General features: G+C 33.3%; 1 protein-coding gene across 3 annotated transcripts in view; it reads right to left on the bottom strand.

Moving 5' to 3' along the window:
* Nucleotides 1-22,627, bottom strand: part of LOC106876629 (uncharacterized) — a 72,016-nt gene extending 49,389 nt beyond the window's left edge. For all 3 annotated transcript variants that reach the window (XM_089363160.1, XM_089363161.1, XM_089363162.1), the window contains exons 1-9: nt 22,489-22,627; nt 18,540-18,626; nt 16,653-16,805; nt 13,191-13,343; nt 10,079-10,228; nt 8,472-8,615; nt 6,084-6,341; nt 1,074-1,262; nt 29-172 (exon numbers count right to left, since the gene is read on the bottom strand). In XM_089363160.1, the coding sequence (XP_089219286.1) occupies nt 29-172; nt 1,074-1,262; nt 6,084-6,341; nt 8,472-8,615; nt 10,079-10,228; nt 13,191-13,343; nt 16,653-16,805; nt 18,540-18,626; nt 22,489-22,561 (1,351 nt within the window). In that variant the 5' untranslated portion in view covers nt 22,562-22,627. The remainder of the gene's footprint in view (nt 1-28; nt 173-1,073; nt 1,263-6,083; nt 6,342-8,471; nt 8,616-10,078; nt 10,229-13,190; nt 13,344-16,652; nt 16,806-18,539; nt 18,627-22,488) is intronic.
* Nucleotides 22,628-22,933: the final 306 nt, after the last annotated feature.

The raw sequence follows: 22,933 nt of genomic DNA, 5'->3' as shown, positions 1-22,933 counted from the left end.
TGAGTAGGAGATTAAAAGTTTATCTAACCTGTGCAATTATTGAAACTATTGGACCAGTAATATCCGATTTTGCAACCTTTTTCACAGCGTCCCGTAACTTGATCACATTTAGACTCTACACAGCGTTTACAACGTTCCATACACATATTTCCATAGAATCCACGAACACATTCTGCAATAACAAAATTGATTAAAAAAAGAAAATATCACGGTTACTGTATATATTTCACTAACGTTAGCATCTAATATTTAGTTGTAATATTTCATAGAATTATTATGGTTTAAATTTAATGATAATTTGTGGATCTCTTGATGTCAGTGATAGATCAAATATTACATATATAATTATATAAGATGAGGACTATAAATCTACATCTGCTTTCATGGCGGAAAAAATGCTTTGTGGTATGTAGTCCGTCTTTACATTCTGATTTCAAATTCCGCCGGAGTCGATCTTTACCTTTCGTAAGTTTGTATTTCTGTGCTAATGTAAAACTGAAATAAGAACAATTGGCTATAAATGTTGAAGTTCATGCCACGTGTTCCATTATATGTAAGAAACCATAGTGACAATAACGACTGAAGGACACCTGAATATGGATTACCTACTAGAAATTCTCCAGTATGAGATACCGGATCAGTTGCCTCATCTATGTTATATTTGTATGTATATGCTCGGTACCTTATATTCTTATTAAATGACCGTTCTCACAGCGATAAGTTTTGGGAAACAACTCCAAAATATTAATGAGTTCACTAAATTACCATATTACTTGACGATGCTGCATTTAACTACAGAAAGCTTTACTATTTAAACATGCTACGTCGGGTTGGGGGTTGACAAAAAGGTTGGAAAAACATTATTTAATTGCAATTAGTTGGTTTATTCAGGTTCTGATTTCAAATCCCACTCTATACATTTTACCTTTTATACTTCTGGGATCAATAAAATAGTCATCAGTTCAGTATGGTAGTCAAGATCATCAGTTGTACTTTATCTCAAAATCGATAGCTCTGTAACATTCTTATAAATCAATATTTACCAAGTGAAATAACAAATAAACATAACTTACGTAATACTTCCACTTCACATAGAGTAAGCATTCTCTTATTCTGTCCATCTAATAACGATATTTTGACATAACTTGAATTGAGTGGTTCTGCACATTTAATATGAATTACATCTTTTTTGTATTCAGAACTCCCATTTTCAAAACAAATTGATGATCCAACATAAACTTTAAATCCTTTCAGCCTGTCACCTAGAACCAAAATATAAGAGTAAAATTGGAATCAGATGTTAGTTATATTGAGAATAATTTCAAACGAAAGATTACCAAGCGACGGATTTACCTTTATATTTATAATTTGTCTTATTAAATAATCGGCAACAGAATATGTACGGGCACTCCGTCGGTTATAACGACGAGGTTTCCGGTTGATCTGATCAACAGAACAGCCTGCTCGTGAAGTTAACCTGCAAGCGGTTGAGTACTCCACAAACACGTGTGTCCTTAACGTGAGTTTCAGTGTAACATAGAGCGTGTCAAGGCTGACCCTTTAAAATACAAGTAAAACTCATTTTTTGCTAGCTGAGTGGACTGGAGCAACGTGAAATAAAGTGTTTTGCCCAAGGACACAATGCGTCGCCGGGAATTGAGCTCACAACCTTACGATCTTGAGCTGAATACCCTACCCACTAAGCTACACGCCTTTACATCGATAACACAATCAATGGAGAAAATCAATAATTTAGGACATTCATTGTGCTAATACATACAAGGGATGTTCATTAAAGTTTTCCCCAGACTCACTTCCGTTTGTTGCAAGAAACGGAACTTGGACAGGTATAACCCTGCATGTCTCTACTTGTCACATTGCATATTGCCGATTCCCGATCGTGTTCATTTGTCTTTTACGGCTGCTGAAGTGAACTAAGGTGTTATAATGGAAGCAGTTGAATGTAGATTAATGATCAGGTTCTTATACTTCATAAGGTCGTACACGAAAAGAGACTTTCGGTGAAATGAAAGAAGTTTACAGTCTGTACTAAGGAATCTATCTCTTATTCATTCTTATTAAAAAGCTTCAGATCAGCCATGTAGAGCAAATGAATAATTTTTCCCCTTACTATTTCGGAAATGATACCCTGCTGTTGCCTTCCTTAATACTAAAGTGAGGGGAATCAAACATAAGACAAATATTAAAGGGGACAACGAGTCACTCTGGAAAATTCCTCTTTTGATTTTAACTTTCCCTAAGAGTGTGTCACATGAGTAGAAATCTACTTTCCATTTCTTCATACCAAAGTTAATTAATTCTCTTACGTTGTCTGTATTTACTCTAGCTAACTCTACGCAGTCTTCTGCTGAAATTAACCCTATTTCAACTTTCTCTCTATGTAGGTATAATCTCGCTATTCCTGCACTTGGATGGAGTCCTCTATTCATATTGAATTCCTTCCTATATCTTCTGTCTAGCTTTGCTAATTCAACTTTTGTCCAATCTACAAAAGCTGCTGAGTATGTAATGATACTGCCCAAGTATTTACAGCCTCCAGTAGATTCGGACCATTTAGCTTTGACTTCATTAGATTCCTCATGCTTCTTATGTACTCCTTTTCAATTTTCGTTTTCATTTCTGCAGTTAGTACTCTGTCACATTCCAATACTTCTAAATACTTATAACTCCCTCTTCCTTTCAATGATTTTAGTATCTGGCCATCTAGTAATTAGATGCCTTCTCTGTTGACTACCTGTCCAATTCTCATGACTTATACTGAACATTCATCCATGCCAAATTCCATACCTATAGCTTTGCTGAAGGGTCTTACAGTTTGTATTGGGGAATCTATCTCTTTATCATTATTACTAAAAAACTTCAGATCATCCATGTAGAGCAAATGAATAATTTTTCCCTTGTTATTTCGGAACTGATACGCAGCCTTTGCCTTCCTTAATACTAAACTGAGGGGCATCAAACATACGACAAATATTAAAAGGGGCAACGAGTCTGCCTAGAAAATTCTTCTTTTGATATTAACATTCCTTAAGAGTGTGTCACCTGAGTAAAAATCTACTTTCCGTTTCTTCATGCTAAAGTTAATTAATTCTCTTATGGTATCTGCTAAACTGAATATACTCAAACATTCACTTATCCATGAGTGTGGGATCATGTCATAGGCTTTCCTATAATCTATCCATACAATTGTTAGATTTTTCTTTCCAGCTTTTACTTCATTTAGAACAACTTTGTCTATATATAATAGATCATATGTTCCTCTAGCCTTCATTATGTAATCTTTATGTTCTTGCAGTAAATTTTGGTTGTCAAGGTGCTCGTAAATGCTTTCTGAAAGCATTCCTGTTAACAGCTTCCACACTAACGGTAAGCAAGTGATTAGTCTATAGTTGCTAACCGTATTACCCTTGCTCTTATTCTTCATAATGAGTACTGTCTTCACTTTAGTCATCCAATCTGGTATCATTCCTCTATTAAGGCAATCCTGAAGTTGTTCCTTCAGCCTACCATGTAAACTACTGAATTTCTTTAGCCAGTATCCTTGAACTAAATCTGGCTCTGGGCCCTTCCAATTCGGCATTTTTCTTAACACTTTACTCATTACTTCACTAGTTAATCTAAAATCTGGCTGCTTCTCACTCCGTACTTTTTCCCTCACTTTCTTTAACCATATTGCATCTCCATTACGATTGACTGGTTTAACTCATATATTTCTCCAGAATGTACTAGCTTCTTCTAAATTAGGTTTCTCATCTTTAGTACTTTGTTCTCCACTATTTATTTGTTTATAAAATCTCCTCTGCTCTGTCTCAAATAATCTATTCTGTTCTTTTCTGATATCTGGAGAGACTACTTGCTGCTGCTATGATACGCTGTTCTATTACTGTCCCAGATCCTTTCTCTTTGACTAAGTACCTTTTCTCGAGGGAAGATTTGCATCTTGTGTTTCCTAACTCGTTCAGTTTCCAGGCTTCTATTCTACTCAGATCTTGTCTTAAAGTCTTCACTTTATTTTGTAGTCTCCTTTCCCACATTTGCTCTTTTTTAATATTTCTCTATGAGATATCTAATCTTCTGGTGACTGCTACCCCTCCTGCGTAGATCAATAAGTTAGTGTCTTCTATATTTTTAGTATCTATCCTACTGATAACAGAATATACTTTCCAAGTCATTTCTTGTAGCTTCCTTCTGTTGGTGCCTTTTAATGCTGGCAATCTTCTTCTTACTTCTTTACTCATTACTTCCTGCAACTCATCTAAAATCTTCTTCACTCAAATCACTTATGTCGTTGGTGCCAGTTGTCCCTTCCTTATTGGTAGCGCTATTATTATTTATTCTTTTAGATTCTTTTTTGGCTTGAGCTCTATCTCTTATGTTGTTTGTCTTTCCCACTGCCTGGTCTTTCATTTCCAGTTCTCTTGTGATCTCTTCCGCCTCCAATTCTGTCATCCACTTTTTTCGCCTAATAGTATTAGCTTGATAAGTTACTTTAAACTTAGCCTTCTCTACCTAAAGTGTTAACACTCATTTTTGTAGACCCTTCTTTTAGGTTCACTTTCTAAGTAGCACTGCATCACTAAACTGTTTTCTTCTCTACTCCACTTCCTCCCACTTACTCTATTATCTGCTGTAAAATACTATATTATCGTTCGTTACTATCGTCATCACTACTATTATTTTCGACATCTGGTACGTGCTGCATTTTTGAGAAGTTTGGACATTTTGGTCCTTATAAAATACTTTTATGTTATTCGTCTAACGAAAGACAGGATGGCTTCGTTGGTCGGGGGGAGTGGTAGTGGCTGTTCTGACGGTCAATACCTCGGAGGATTTCCCCATCTGAACAGCACAAATAACAGTACCAATACCACTAACTGCACCAACACCACTACCACGATTAACACAGTAAAAGAAAAGAATAAAAAAAACAACATAAACTCTACCGCCTGGGAGGGTAACTTTCTAGGCGCAATCCCATGGTCAGTCATGACCAGAGGTGGGGGTCTCAGCATATATACATAAAGACATACACACACGCACACACACACACGCACACACACACACACCCACGCACGCACACACACACACACACATACACACATACACACACACACGCACACACACACACACATTCATGTAGATGGTTGAAAAGGAATGCACGAGCTGATATGTATAAGGAAAATAAGACAAGGTAGAGAATGCTAAAATAATTTTATCATGAAGAATGTCTTAGTTCTGGTATCAGTCTTTTGTGACTTTTTCAACTTAGAGTAAAGCATGAAAAACAAATTGTGGGAAAATTAAATTAAATGATTTAAAAGAAAGTATTTCTATAGTTTTCAAATACAGGGGAGATTCTCCTTTTTTCAGATTGTCTCCCTTTTTACGCTTTTGCCACCAGTCAGCATATATGTTTTTATATATCAATGCATTAAAGTCAACTGTTTCTGCTATAACACTGTATTAAAAACGATGTGATTTTAATAAGAAGAAAACAATTCATCATTTAATAACAATTCAGTCATAAAAACAGACACGACATTCATTCAAATCCACAACGATCTAAAGTCTAGTAATGCACTAGCAATTACAAGTGTTAAAGATAAAATGGAATTTTGGTTAGATGGATATCATCTCCTGAGTTCATATCCACAATATTATGAAGTCAATACAAGTTTCTTCCGATCATAGGCTTTGTCTCTTCTGAAGTTCAAAATAAAATGTAAACAAAAATTATTTCCATTCTCAAGGAATCAGTGGTGGTGAGAAAACAGTTCAAATTTCACCAACTATTATAATGTTCTTTTAATTAACTGTATAATAATTTTACACACTATTTGAACTCAAATGAACAAACGTAATTTGAACCGACAGGGCTTCTAACTTGCCGCTGGAATTGTTAAAAGTAGCAACACCGACCTTCCCGTCAAACTACGCATCACTGTCTTAAAAAAGATAGGATGGCCACAGCTGGAACTCCCTTGGTCATCGTCCTGCTTAACCAGGCCTAAGTGAGACTAAGTAACAGCAATAACGGGAATATCATTTATAACAATACTTACGGTTTCGCATTCGATTGTATATTCTCAGCTGAGATATCATGTATGACTTATCAAATGTCACTTGCCAAAATGGATCCTTTTCCTTGTTAGTATTTGCACATGATTTATGTACGACTCCAGGGTCAAAATTACCGTCAACCGCCTTGGCGGATGTCATCCCTACCTTCATGTCCACACATGTTCCATTATGGAAGACACGTGTTCCTTTCGTTCCATAAGTACTTGATTGATTTGTTTGTTTACCTTGAGCAATATTAACTGAAAAAGATAGAAGCCTAAATTAATGATTAGTATACAATTTTTAGTTCAATATATTTTGAAACCGTTATTTTCTGAATAAGTGGCATATTTCTATAGCTCCACTTTTCTGTACATAACTATAAAAAATGTAGTATATACTTAAAATATACAAAGTTTGTATCATCCCAAAGTACCAGATGGGAGATGGCAGTTATAAGACAAAAACTTAACACTTATAAACTAAATATTCATAAAAGATCAGGCAAGAATATCGAGAAAGTTCATAACAATCTAAGCTGGAGTTCCCATGTAAACAGTAAGGTTGACTTGGCCCGCAAGATGTGCTCTTGAATTCTGAGAGTCGTCTGGTCTAGAGATGCTCACACTTTCATCCTTCTCCTTCTCTACTTTTGACCGATCCACCTTGAATAATGTTGCCCACTGTGGTCACCCCACACGAAGCAAAGCATTATGAAAGTGGAAGCACTCCAGAGGTCAATAATAAGAAAGATAGACGGCATGACAAGCATCAACTCCTGGGGTCGACTAAAAACCTCATTCTCTTCTCTCTCCAACGCCACTGTGAGCGCTACATCATATATCTGATGTGGAAAATATTCCATCAATATTGCACGAATAATGTTAGCATCCATTTTAAAATCCACGCAAGACTTGACCTCTGTGCTCTCCGCCGACTACAAAAATCGAACTCAGGACACATAACAACATTACGACACAACTACTTTACCTCAACCGGTTCAGCTCATTTTAATATTATTTCAAAATACATCAAAACGGAAACAGATCCCATAAAATTCTAGTTCTCTGGACAATTTTTTCCAAAAGTCCCAGACCAACCCCCTACACCTGGATATGTCTCCAAAAATAAATTTTAAAAACTCTTTGCTAGAGTGGGCCATGATGTCACATATATGAGTCGGGTGTTAATCACGATCTAAAAGACTTCTCCAGGTGGTGCTATTAAGTTAGATATGACCTGGGCCTATACTGGCCGAAACTTATTTAAGTTATATAATTTTCTTCAAATCTACATAAAGCTGAAGTTTAAGAGCTAACTTATTTTATACTACATGCTAGATAATTTTCTAATTTGATATCGTAGAATATTATCTTGGGAAAATTGATGAATATAAAATTATATAATACAATTTCCTGTCGTAAAAATAACTCATTCACGAAACCTTTTGATACAACACTAATATCTTAATACAATCCTATACTAATCCCACTCAATTAGACGTATGAGAACAACAATAACATTACTATATAACAATATACTAAGGAATCTGAAAACTAGAATGACTGACATATAGGAATATGAAATGGAATATATTCTGTAAATACGAGAACAATACATCTCTCATTCATTAGCAAAAATTAAATAATTTATTGCATAGATTTTAGTATATATTACTGGTAAGTATAATATCGATACTCACTGGAAGGGTGAACATTCAAGAGTAGTTCGGTTGAGGGGTGGAAATGGACTTGGAATAAAAAACGACATAACTAAATACTTCTCTGTCTCCGTCATTTATACCATGAATAATATTTATCTTACTTTTCCAAGTTCCATCGGATATGACGGTTCTTCCTTCGCTACGCCTTGACACACACACACACACACACACACACACACACACATATGTAAAGCGTGAACCCCAATACCACTTGCATTCACAGATTCTCCAAGTCTCATAAATTGAAAGAACTAAACAGTTTCGGTTAATAAAACAGACATCAATTTTACCATGTCCTATTTCAGTATGCTGAGTTTAATTGTATCTTTGTTAAATCATTTTATCAAGGACATATAACACCAACAAAAGAATCCTAAGTGCTTACTGTTCCGAAGTTTCTATATGCTATGAAATACATATCTATTCACGTTATGTGCCATGCAGTAAATATTAATAGCTGGTTTCAGATCTGAATACCAAAGAAATGAACCGTATTGAGAAGATTTATTCGCATGGGCTACGATTCCGAAAGTATGACTGTAACATTAAACATAATTAAATGTCTTCTCAACTGCTTCAACTAAGTTAGTCATGGCACTGGTAACCTCTGGCTGAAAGTTATCTAAGTATCTAAGTATCCTCATACTCTGAACAAATATGTACTCACCATATGTTTGCTTCTCACACTTCCCTCCATACCATCCATCTTCGCAGCCATCTTTACACTCTCCAGTAATTTGGTGACATGATTTATTTCCAGAACAATGACATTTCTTGGTACAGTTTTTACCATACAATTGTGGTGGGCATCCTAAATTGATAACATCGAAACAGTTTCTTTGTAAATGAGCATTAAAACAAAACAGTTATTGAATATAAATCTCAAACTTCCAAAGTCTCACATATCAAGTAATTCATCGACAATAGTGCTATTTTCTATATTTAACTTTTACAATCTTAAATTTGTAGAAATTCATGCACATATAAGAAATAAAAAATTATGTGATTCCTGTACATGTAGAATCTACATAAGCTACAGTTGTGAAAAGTTTAAAACAAGTTTTCTGTTTCTTAGCCGAGAAGGGAAAATTGAACTGTTTCTATCAAAAAGAAATCAACAGTATGCTAACATTGCAGTTCTAAGGTATGGGTACACGGGGAAGTTATGTTGGGGCCTCTGGTATTAGGGGCCTAATTATGATGTAAATTCGCTGTGTCTTCCTGTTAGTATCTAAATATTAAAGAGCTTAATTCAATGACTTGCCCGGGAGCCTACTATGCTATTAAGGTTTGTTAAGATCGTGCATCTGTGCGTGCGTGCATGTTTGTGTGTGTTTGTGTGTGTGTGTGTGTGTGTGTGTGTGTGTGTGTGTGTGTGTGCCTCTGTGTGTGTGTGTCTGTCTGTCCATTTGTCGGTATACAAATACATGTATATAAAATCATATACATATATTTGTGTATATATACATATATATGTTGCAGTCTGTAACACAATTTCTAATACAAGTTATTATACTTAAAATTTGTTTTGTGGAGAAAATGATATAGGTGAAGGTGTAGCCTAGTGATAGAAAATTTGTTCCACAATCAGATTTTTCTAAGTTCAGTGCTACAGTATGGTATCTTGGGCAAGTAACTTCCATTATAAACCCGGACAACCAAACCTTGTATGTGGATTTAGTAGACAGAAACTGAAAGATGCCCGCGGTATCTGTTAAGCACGCACTATCCGACAGCAGAATGTTATAGCCGAGTCTGTTGTGTGCCTGACAATATATACCTAAGTTGCGAATGAAAGTGTGAGGGGTCGTGGCCGTTTGCGTGGTGATCACGTTTTATTGGTTAATTTTCAATCATAATCAACCAATATTTACCCGATTAACTAACAATGAAGAAGTTATATTGAACCGGCGCGTGTGTTTATTGGTGTAATAATCTACCTAAGAAACAAGATTTTGTCTCAACACATGAACTCGCATCAAGAATCTTGCAAACCAAATACAAAATCGAAGTATATTACAAAATACTTTTTATGAATTAATTCAAAGTCAAATCGTTTAGCTGAAAAAAAGTATCTTTTCAGTAATAATTTGTCTTGTGAAAAGATTTTTTCTTAAAAAAGTTGTTTCCATAAAAAATTGTTTTAATGAAGAGTTCTGTGATAAATTCTTGTTTGACAAAAGTCATGATATTAATGATTGAACATGATAAAAAATACCAAAAAAAAATGAATAAACATCTGCAAATTGCTTTTAAAGTGATGTTTCAACATACCAATTAACTTAATAAAATTAATTCCAGCCGTTCCATTGATATTCAACGTATCAGTATGTACGTCACCAGTGCAAATTGTAGTCTTAGTATTAGTAGTGTTCTTTATTTCGCATTTCAATCCAGTTGGTTGCGTGACGTTCATTAATGAATCTAAAAAGAGAAAAATATACATGAAAATAGAAATTCTTAATCAGTAAAGAACTATAAATGGTTAAATATAAAGCTTTCAAAACCGGAAGTAGGTATTCATATAGAGGTGAATGGCTAAAGAAAAATCTAGGAATAATTTAATTTAGGGACATACAAAAGCGAAAACAAGTAGAACTAAATAATTGTTATTTACAGTAAGTTAGGTAATAGCTAAAGGTTTGGTTCATCTAGTACAATTAATTCAATTTAGAGGAGAAAAGCTGAAGAGAGAACTAGGAACAAACTAAACTAGGGGCATACACAAATTATGAACCAGCGAATGTTAATATTCATGTAAATAGATAAAAAATTTGAAAATTATTATATACATAATTTTTATGTACCACCAAAATTGAGTGAATATTCTCATAGGACTTTTAACTATTTCGATATTTTTAATAAGTAATTTATTGCCTGAGTATCTTCCACCTTCACTATACACTAGTAACTATACACACTTGAATTAAACTCTACATACTAAGTTTATATTGATTTAATAGCACAATATGACATTTTTACCAATTGTATCTACTTGAGCTTTATTATACTTAACACTCCAGATAAATATATTGATTTACAATTCCATTATACACAGCTTTACTTCCCTTCTAAGGGCTCTACCATTTATATGCTATGTTCTTGATGTATAATTTTTTTATCAGTTAACGGTTTGCAGCCATTTACTCAACATGAGGAAATTGAACACCTACTTTGTATACCTTTATCTAGAGATTCGACTTTCAAATAAATTTTTACTTTACTTAATTAATTTTCTGAGAGCTTGAATTGAAACAGCTGTAAGGGATGTTTGTCAATTTTTTAATTAATAAATATTAATTTAACAATTACCAATCTATTTTCTCATATTATTATAATAAATAAAATATATATAAACCACGGTTTATATAGCTACCTTGCAGATTTGGTAGACGGAAACTGAAAGAAGTCCGTCGTATATATATATACATATATGTATATATATGTGTGTGCGTTTGTGTGTTTGTGTTTGTCCCCCCAACATCGCTTGACAACCGATGCTAGTGTGTTTATGTCTCCGAAACTTAGCAGTTCAGCAAAAGAGACCGTTAGAATAAGTACTAGGCTTACAAAGAATAAGTCCTGGGGTCGATTTGCTCGACTAAAGGCGGTGCTCCAGCATGGCCGCAGTCAAATGACTGAAACAAGTAAAAGAGTAAAAGAGTAAAAGAGTGTTATTGTTGGGTTTATTAATTTATGTACAATGCAATATTTTGCCTTATCTCCTGACCTCTCCCCATAGTTTCGTTTATATTTAGCTATATTTGATTGCTCTAATATACCTGTTATATTTGTATTATACCCGTGCTGAATGGTACCAATTTTCTTCTGGGCACTTGATCACTTAAATGTTTTAATCGTATTTTTATTTTATCATTTTCATGGATTCGTTTATAAGCTCTAAATTCTTATTATATTATATTATATTATGTTATATTATATTATATTATATTATATTACATTTATATTCCTCCTTTCTCACTATATTCTTTCTCGGTATATTCACCGCGTTCATACACACATAATTTTTCTCGTCTGGCCGTAAAGCCTTTTCTGTTTGTTTTCCTGTCTTGTTTTTTGTCCGCCACTACATTCCTCCATGGCAAGATTTAATTTGCGTATACAAATTTAATCTGCGGTCCATGGGATGAGCTGTTTTAACGATGCGTCCTGCCCAAGCTCGTCGAAACGCCGGTGTTAAAACGTGGGTAGCTGATGAAGTAGAATGTTCTCTATGTGGCTTGTGTGTTTTCTCGTCTACGTTTTGTTTGCAATGTCCTGTACCCAGATATGCACCTATATATACAGGTGGATGTCGGTATGCACATACCTGTACGTATATATGCATATACTCATTTACTATTTGTTTATATATATGTAATATGCTATGCACCTTTTAAGCCTTATCCATAACTACACTTTTCTTATATCATTATGCACTTGAGGAATCGTTTAATAACCAAGTTTTGCTGCTTTATGTCTACTTAGAGAAAACTGTTTGATACCATCGAATTTATGCAACGAAATCAAGTAATATCAGTGAAATTGATAAATATATTAAACAGAGAGGGGCTCTATGTATGTGTGCATGCGTGTTAGAGACAGAAAGAGGGACAGGGGGAAAGCGAGACAGGGGGAAAGCGAGACAGAAAGATACAGTGAGTGAGACAGACAGACAGAAAGAGAGAGAAAGAGTGGCAGATGGAATGATAAATATAGGGATTCATTGACGCGGTAGTACTCTCATTATCAACGTTATTTAAGGCATCGATTTGGCAGAATCATTAGCATGACGGACAAAATGCTTTTTGGTATTTCTTCGAGCTCTTGACGTTCTCAGCTCAAATCCTCTGAAGAACGTCTTTGCCTTTCTTTCTTTTGGAACCAATAAAAAAGTACCATTCGAACAATCAGATTGATGTAATCGACTAGCCTCAATTCCCCAAAATTGGAAGCTTTGTGCCGATAGGAAAAGGAATATTCACATTATTTCGCAGATTTTTGTGATCACTTATCACTCATTTCACATCTTGCACTAATTAATTTCAGTTTGGTTTGACCTAAGTTTTAATAGTCTGCATATATTACACGTTGCCAATATTTTCAGAGATTTATTAATTTGGAATGATCATTACAAATGTTCTAATATACGTTAATAAGCATACTTACTGAACTTGAACCAATATCTTAGTATTTTCCGAATAAATGAAAATATTTTCATAACATTAATAATACATAAAAATTGTATATTAAAAACAAATTAATTTCAATTTCAGTATCATTAGAAATATAAGCACTACAATCATTTGCACAACGACAATAAATCTTAATTTAACATCAGTTACGAGAAATACAAATATGAAATACAATTTGAAATGTTTCTTACCAGAAAGATTGCTACAAATTTTTATTGTATTAATTCTGTATTTGTTTCTAAATTTTAGTTCTATTGGGGACATCACTGCCTCTTTGTTTTTAGATATAAATAGTTGATGATAACTCTGATTTGTGTCTTTCTTTATGAAGTTATGGTACATACCTGCATATAATATACAAAAATAATTTAAAATTATTAAACTAACAACTCGATTAATAATAGCAAATACTGACAAACTCAAGCAAGTATTCAGATAAGTTTTGGTACATTTTAGCTAACAAAAGTTATATTTACATTTAAATTATAACATATATTAAGGTTAAGAATCTGTGTATTTTTCCCTAATAGTTTAATAATATTGTAAAAACTTCCTTTTATTTAATAAAGATGCACCTATCTAAGTACTGGAACATTTACTAGAATGGACATGCATAATTCAATGTAAATACAATATGAAGTAAAGTACAAATATGCACTCATTAATACGTTATAACTAAACACCTATGTCGTGAAATTGTGAGATATAATAATACTCTGATTAAATATATTTATGTAAACTAGATGTGCGAGTGCGTGCGTGTGTGAGTGCATGCGTGCGTGAGTGTGCACTTATGTGTGTGTATTTTTAAACATGCGCGTGGGAGACAGAGATAAAGTGAAAGAGTGTGTGTGTGTGTGTGTGTGTGTGTGTGTGTGTGTGTGTGTGTGTGTGTATGTGTGTGTTCTGAGTTATTTATCTAAGAAAATATTTCCAGTTACTTTAGAAACAGTAATGAGATCTAACAATGACGAAACCGACAATTATTTTTGCTAACATGCAAGCATCCACATTCAACACATCAGATAAAATGAATTACGTAAGTTCCGCTGAGCAAACATCTAGAAACAAGCAGGGACCATAGATTCAAGATCTTTGTTTCCTATAAATCACTATGGGATGTTCGAAAATAGCGGAAGGCAATGGAATAACATTTTATAAAAAGAAAACGACTTAAAAAGCAAAAGTGTAAAAAGAATATATATATAAATATATAAAAGGAAAAAGTAAACGTGTAATAAGTTTATAAAAACATGAGAAATTCTTATTCAGATCTTTAATTTCATAGCGGAAAATAAACCAGATTACCCCTAGATATTATTATTAGTAATACTCTCACGACCGTTTCTAAAATAACTGTAAAAATTTACTTAACCAACACATACACACACACACGCCCACACATACACACACACACGTACACACACACATACACATACACACACACGCGCGCGCACACACACACATGTAGTGGAAATATATAGTCAGTACAAGGTGTTCATGTGGCTGCGTGTATGTCATTACAATAGTTCATAAAGAGATGAAGACTAAATTCAAGACATATATTTACCACATAAAAATATATTCTGTTTACTGGTCGATGATGATACATAGAATCAAAATGTAGAATCTAGTTGAATGAAGTTATCTATGCAAGAAAGTTCAGAGATAGAAAATGTAGAAATAACAGCTAAGTGGTGGTTCTAAGTCATGTGGCGTAGAGAAATAGACGGACATAACAATGACATGAATGGTTCTAAGTCTAATCAACTAAGAAGCAAAGGGCAGGGTTAGCAAGCTGTTTTTATTAATGGATCGTTAGACATTCTAGAAACTTGCAAGAGAAACGTTAAGCTTCTTGAATAATTAAGAATCACGTCTCACGGCACGGACGCTTCGAGAAACTTAGAATAGGGAGTTTACTAAATAACCGTTCTTGCAAGGGAGATCATTCAATTATTTAGCTACGTAGACCACTACATATATAATGAAATGAAAATAAAAGAGGATGGATGATTGTCAGTTCACTAAGAATTAGGAAATTCTACCGTAACCTTAACCTTGACTTAACTTTCGAACTAGGTATTAAAACAGTTAACTGCGTAGACGTCTCGTTGAACCTAAAATCCAGATTATACTATCCCTACAGAAAACCAGATGAAATCACTAAATATATTAGCAGATTCTCCAATCAGTCCCATCTCCGTTATTAATTCTCTAGCTAAAAGTATTCCACGCAGAATTACGCAACTTTCGGCGAATGAAGACATTTTCAATTCATACTTTCATTTTTACAATCCGGCTCTTTCTAACGCAGGATATAAATAAGAAATAATATATGAAAACCCTGCTGCCACTGGGTCATATATTAGTAATGACCAGTCTAGTAGGTTTGCAGATGGTGATAGTAATGTGGCCATTTAAGTAAGAGAAATCTCGATGTTGTTATCACCCAGACTTCTACTAATCTGGCAGAAATATTGGCCTCAATAAATCACCCATGATTAACAATGAATCACCTAGAAAAAAGTATGGTTATTAATAATATTAATTTAAATGAGGGTACTGGTAACAGCAGATACGGGTGCAGGCTTTGCTGCATGGAGCTGTCTGAAATTTTGAAGAGATCAAATAGTGAAAATCTAATAACTACTAAACTAAACCATCGTCTTTCCTGTATACATAAGGCTAATGGCACATTTAAATATTTCAAGGACATTAAATAGCCTCTATAATAACTCCTAACCTAGGGATAATCTAATTTACTACCTCTATTGTTGACCTAAAATTCGATTGATCTGTTTAATTGTTTTAGTCCCAGTCATGTTCTTTTTCACCATTACTTCCTAACCGCTCTTAATATACTTGCATGGTATATTATATTGAAGTAACTAACCATTTTGTCTGTGGTGTATTACGCAATAGCGATAGCAAAGATATATAACCTAGAAGTAGCAGCCTGCACACCCTAGCAGTTTGGGGGGAGGGAGTGAAGGGACTACAAGAGATTGAGTGAAGAGGAGGAGGAGAAGATAAGTAATGGAATAAAATAAAGGGTGTGAAAAGCAACAGTATAATGAAATCTTAGATAGATGAGAAATGGGGAAGTTTCATGATGTATGGGGGTTTTCGGAATCGGAGTCTAGCGGGAAGTAGGGGTGGAAATTGCGTATATGTGTTTTTGTGTGTTATGCATATATGGGTATATGTAATGTGGCGTGCGCGTGTGTGTTATATATATGTATGGGTGTTTGTGATGTGGCGTGCGTGTGTGTGTTTTAAAAATGTGTTAAATGTTATTTGTTTGTATCCAATAATAATATGACATCTTTTCTTTTATAAGATTTAGTTAAACTTTTGTTTTATGGAAACAGGATTATTAATGTAACACTGTTCTGCATATTTGAAACTTTCTTATATTAAAGGAATCTATAATGCAAACTATTTGTTTTTCATATTAATCAATACCTTAATATCTTTGCACGTTTAGGTTAAAATTATTCAAACAATTAAAATGTCGGGAATGAAAATCATGCTTTAAACAATAGTACTTTTTATCAGTATCATCAGACAACCAACTTTTAATGAAATTGTGATTTAAACAGAATATATAAGAATGTAATGTTCAGCAACCCTGCTATTTTTTAACTTACGTTTTTGACAATATGGCTTTTCATATCCAGGTAAGCATCCATTTTCACATTTACTAAGGATTTGGAACTTACAGTCACTAAGGTGTTTGCAGTTACATTGGTATTTTTGTTCTTTTCCAAACAAGTCAACTCCAGTATAATTTACACAATTCTCTGTAAACAAAAAATACATCAACAATATTACAAAATTTCTTTCAATTATTGTCTTAATATATAATATTGATTTCCTTCATATTAAACTATATCTAAGTTATATAAAAAGCTTTAGATGAATATAGCGTTATGATTTATACAATTTAAAGAGCATTAGCAATCTCAGTGGCAAGGAATAAATTAATCTAATTTTTAGAATCGGTTCACAAACAGTTTACTTCCGCGATACTCCTCTGTCTACCCTAAATATTAATTTATTATTTATCGTAAATTTTTTTATCTATGACATAAAAGAAAATTGATAATTAGTGTTTATGAACTACAGATTCTGAGGTTTTAAAATATATTCATGTACATATCTTCCTCACATTTAATGACGCATTTTTAATACTCTTGTTATTTAGCCGTCACTCAGCATTAACTGAGTTGATCTATGATCGAAGGCTTTACACCCATGTCTATTCCGTTTCTACTTAACCCATCCCATATATTTTTCTCTCAGAGAATTGCTATATGATTTTATCTGGTCAACTAACGAAAGGAGAGGTGCCATTCATCACTGTAGACTTTTAGGTTTGTCATTTTTTGCTAATATTTCTGAATTATTGAAATTCTTAAAAATTTAAGAGGTTCTTTCCATTTGCTTTATTTTCTCATAAGAAAAACGGTGAGAGATGCCTAGTAGTACTGGGATAATTTGAAGATTTAACATTCATAGAGGAGAATACACACACACGTATATATTTTCTTAAGCTTTGTTAAAAGCTGGTTATTACAGATTAACAGCTTTGTCTAAAATTGGTTATTCCAGATTAACAGCTTTGTCAACTTTTATTGTGCGGAATATAAATCTTTCACAACCTTCAAAACTGAGGTCCACTGTGAACTTTTATGAACTCGAAAATACAATACAATTGTTTCGACACATCTAGCATCGATCCCTCATGGGTGGGATACTTCACAAATGGGTCAGGAGCATCCGACCATGCAGATGTATCTCTTCGGGTGATTAATCGATATAACTCGTTAGAATAACAATTCCGCAATGTATCTTCTCATTTAGTGTAAAGAAAAGTAACAAATTATAGGACATAGCTTCACTATAAATAAATGACACCGCGTGTGATGATACAGGTGATATTCCCATCACTTTTCGAAGTTAACTAAATTAGAAAAGAATAATGTTTAGTATTTGGTATAATAATATAAAATTTATCACATGAACGCTGTAAACAAAAAAACATGTTAACAATGTTAGCATCATCTACATTCTAAGTTTATTATAACGAAAGTTATGTATTTTGAAAAATTTCGAAATGAATTTTTCTATTTAAAAAATTCATATTATTAGTTATATATATTTTTAAAAGTATGTAGCCTTTGATAAAAAAATTTTCTAATGTCTTCTGTCTAAAATTGATTAATCATAGTTATCAATTGATATATATTTTCTCTTGTTCTAAGTCATTCTCTGTCTTCTTATAAAATACACATCGTGGTCCTCTTTGTCTTCTTTACTGTGATGGTAACTTACAGAATGGAATCAGTATTTCTGGCATATGTGTACATGTACACGTACACATAATTACATATAATAGCACTCACAATACAGTAGAAAACCGCACTCTATCGAAGAAATGTAAAACTATGACAGGATGCAGAATATGAGAGTAAGAGCAGTATCATGTTATTCAATTTAGTTATATTAAATAGCAATAATACTACTAAACTTACCAGGTGTTCTGAAACAAGTACTGTTGCAGGAAATGTTATTTCTCTTATCATCTGCGACGCAATCTCCTATGGTAATATTGCATTGGGCTTTAATAAAGAAAAATAGAACTTTATTTTTAAGTAGACATCAGTGGAATAACTTAGACATCGTGTAGAATATAAAGAAATGATATTTATGTCCATCTCAGCCATATAAATGCCATAAATCAAAATGTTTGTTAGTGAAAATAAAAATCAAGTGAAAACTTTTCAGCGAGAACAGAAACCGGGGTATTTCTAGAAAAGCTTGGATACAACATATCCTAATATGCATAGAAATGTTTTTGAACACCTTAACTGTTTATAAACGTGTTAATGCATCAGTACACAAAGGGGTTTATCTTTCCCCCGAAAAATAGCAAATAGATTTATCTCTGTTGATGGGGGAAAAAATTTACCATCACACATATCAAGATTACGTCTCCCTGAACTATGAAAACCCCACATGTTCGGTCTTATATAGAAACGATATTGCTTCAGAACAGCTCCCTCCAAAAACAGATATGACGAAGTTGACAAGGCGTTATATGTTCTTAAATTGTATCTTATTTATTTCAGTCACTAAATTGGATCCATGCAGGGGCAACGCATTGAAAAACTTCACTAGAAAGAATCAAAACGAGTATTTTTTTGTAAGCCTGATGCTCATCCTATTGGTCTCATTTACTAAATGGCTAAGTTACGGGGACGGAAACATAATAACACCGGTTGTCAAGCGGTGGTCTGTAAGAAACACAGACGCAATAATATTTCTATCAATTTCCGACCACAACGACTCACAAGGTATTGGTTGGCCCGAGGCTATAGCAGGAGACACTTGCTAAATGTGCCACGTGGTGGAACTAAACCTGGAATCATATGGTTGGGAAGCAAACTTCTTACAAGACAGCTGCACCTTTTTCTTCTCATCAACACAAAATACATACCTTTATATAATACATAAATACACATATATGTATGTGTGTGTGCATATATACAGACAGACACACACGTATAATCAAGTTTGTTTTGTTTTGGAGAGAATAGAATTGCACTTTTATATTAATAACTATGCAAAACTGGTGGGAATATCATTTGTATGACTTCAAAGGTTAGGTCACTATTTAGTTAGATATTTTAGGAGTTAGTTATAGGTTTACTTATTGAATTTATTTACCGATACTGTTTTTGTACATAGGGTAAATGTGTTTCTTTGTTGTAGTTTAATTAATAATGTTAGTGTTTAATGTTTCCTAGAACTAAGATTGTGTGGATGTGGTGATATCTAAGGTATGTTTGTTCCCAAACAACACTTAGTGATATCTGTGGAGCAGCTGATGATAGAGGTATGTTGGATTGTTGATATGGCTGTTCGTATTAGAACAAAAATTATTGATTTTTCAGCATCTCCTGTAAAACAAAAAAGTGGACTAGAATGAAAAACGTGAGCAAGGGATTGAAATATTCTTAAGTATTTAATAAGCCTGGAAAAATACAGAACAAAAACTAATCCTTAAAATAAAAGAAAAGAGCTTAAAATATTGCAGCTAAAATGGAACTTGAATGGGTTCCCAATTAAATAGAATATTCAAATAAGCCAAGTCATACAATGTTGATCTATCATCTTTCACCCTATTGCTAATCCTGACTGCAAATAAATTTCAGTTATTTTAATATATGAAAATAGAGTGGTAACTGCCATAATATTTTGTAACATTAGTAGTTAAAATTTTTTATTCACTAAAATTTTTTTACAAATGTAAAGGAAGTAGGTAATTAATCTAAATGTTAGATTATAGTAAAATTTAAGCCTATATCAGTAATTAAATATTTTCTTGGTTATATTTTTGGCAAAATTATTTTACTTTACTTTCATGGAGTTAAATATAATAAAAGAAAATAAAGATCATCTTTATAAAATTGTCTTAATAATAAATAAACAAACACGATTCTCTATTTCAAAAATCTTAAAACAATATATTATTTGATGAATGCGAATTTATGATAAAGCATCAGATTATTTTTATCGAATTTTAAATTTAGTTCTAGCACTTTAAGCTCTTTTATTTTTGACCTACTTCTTGACTGAAAGATGGTCGATCAGTATTGAATGGCTTGGCTTTGAATATTTTATTGAATTTGCAACCCATTCAAATTTTATCTTAGTTGCAATTTTTGAAGATCTTTTCTTTTAGGCTTACTTATTCTGTATTTTTCCAGGTTTATTAAATACTTATTGGGTTGGTGCATAATCATTGCGGCTTTTCTTCAACAAATTTTCTTCAACAGAATCAATAACAATATTTAACAAAAACATCTTTAAATGACGGTCTGACCGTCTGCCAAGCAAATGCGAAGCAGTAATTGAAGTAGATTATGAATATGCTCCGGAATAATCATTTAAAGATGTTTTCGTTACATGTTGTTATTGCTCTGTTTATTTCTCGCTCACGTTTTTCATTCTAGTATATATACATATGTGAGTGTGTGTATACATATCCATATATATTATATTATGTTATATATACAAAGACAAATGTATGTACATTTTCACTAAATTGTAGCTATACTGGTAGACCGCTGTAACGGGGTTTATAAATATGTATACCAAACTCCAGTATATTGTTGGTCATTTTAAAAACTTTTTCTAAGTCATGTACTTATTGTAGCGGCATTCGTTTATCGCAACGCTAGGTCAGGGGACATAAGCACAGAGAAAACGCATTTTTGTGAGGCGGTGAAAACGGTGACAGTCTTACAAACAACTTCACAAATAAATACACACGCCCACACACATACACACACATACACACACACTCACAAAAACGGATTTATTCATATGTATATGTATATATGCCTATCTCTCTCGCCTTCTCTCTTTCTCCCTCTGTCTATCATCTATCTATCTATCTGTGTCTGCGTGCGTGAGTATATATACACACAAACACACACACACACATGCACATGTATATATATTTGTATGTGTAACGTAATAGTTTAGAAAAAAACCATTGGTTTCATATCTAGCGTGAACTAGACAATTCTTCAGTTTTTCTAAATGATAACCGTTCTCTGCAAAAAAATTTTTTAAACACAAGAACGCCGGTGATAGTTAAAAAAAATATTCCTTTTAAGAAATAATGGTCGGGCGAGTTGTCTTCCTTCGCTTGGTAGTTAGGTTTTCCAATTTTGAAGTAAAAATTTCCGAAAATGTGTCCTGGAGTTCAGGTAACTTCTTGGCTCATGTGAGTTCATGAGGATGATACATCTTCCTGCCATACACAATTTACACGGTCTTGTTCCATTGCGATAGGGTTTACGAGTTTCCAGTAATTTCCACCTGATGTTAAAGGGCGTACACACACACACACACACACACACACACACACACACACACATATATATATATGCATTAACACACGTACTTACTCATACAGGTATACAAGAGGGATTTCAGCATATGTTGTGTCTACTAATTTCCTTGAAAAGTATTTATCGATTTGAAACTATAGACTGAAATATTTGCTTCAACTCAGATATATGTCTGCTACAATATGTATGTGCGTATATGTCCGTTTGTATGTGTGTGTGTGTGCATGTGTATATGTGTGCGTGCGTATGTGTGTGTGTGTTTGTATATATATATATATATATATATATATATATATATATACATACATTCATATATTAATTTATATGAATATGTATATATGTACGTGCGTATACATCTGTGAATATATATAAGAAGAGTGAGGGAGAGGGGAAGAGAGAGAAAGAGAGAGAGAGGTAGGCTCCGTAGAGAAAACATAAAACATCAAAACTACATTATCAAATAATTAGGATATGCATTAATTACCACTAAAACATGTAATCAACATATATGGAGACAGTAATTAGAAAGAAAGAAAAGAAAAGAAATATAATTACATACACGTAGAAATCTGTTTGGTTGAAAGTATCAACAATAATCCACACCACAAAATGATTACATTCCCAGCAGACATTTCTCACAACTTCTATGTCCAAAAGAGTAACTAAATCTGATAAGTCTGTGATTAACTATAAAATTTTCAATAATCATATCCGGAAAAAAGAAAAACGCTGCAATAAGTATGTTTTTTCTCTCCCTCCAAGAGGAAGAACGAACATGTCTAGTTATTAAGGGCCCTCTATACCATCACAATGTATTCATAAACGGATGTACAAGTTTGTTTCTAAGTGTATCTATACATTTCTCATGACAATATGTATGCAACATATAATTATATGTGCATGCATGTAAATGTGCGTATGTTCAAATATGTATGTGTTGTGTGCGCGTATGTGTGTGTACGTGTGTGTGTGTGTATACCGAAACCTATAACTGTCATTCGATT

This window comes from Octopus bimaculoides, chromosome 14, assembly GCF_046866305.1.
Source record: "Octopus bimaculoides isolate indiv1 chromosome 14, ASM4686630v1, whole genome shotgun sequence".
NCBI classification, from domain to species: Eukaryota; Metazoa; Mollusca; class Cephalopoda; order Octopoda; family Octopodidae; genus Octopus; species Octopus bimaculoides.
This window is presented reverse-complemented; position numbering and strand designations above follow the sequence as displayed.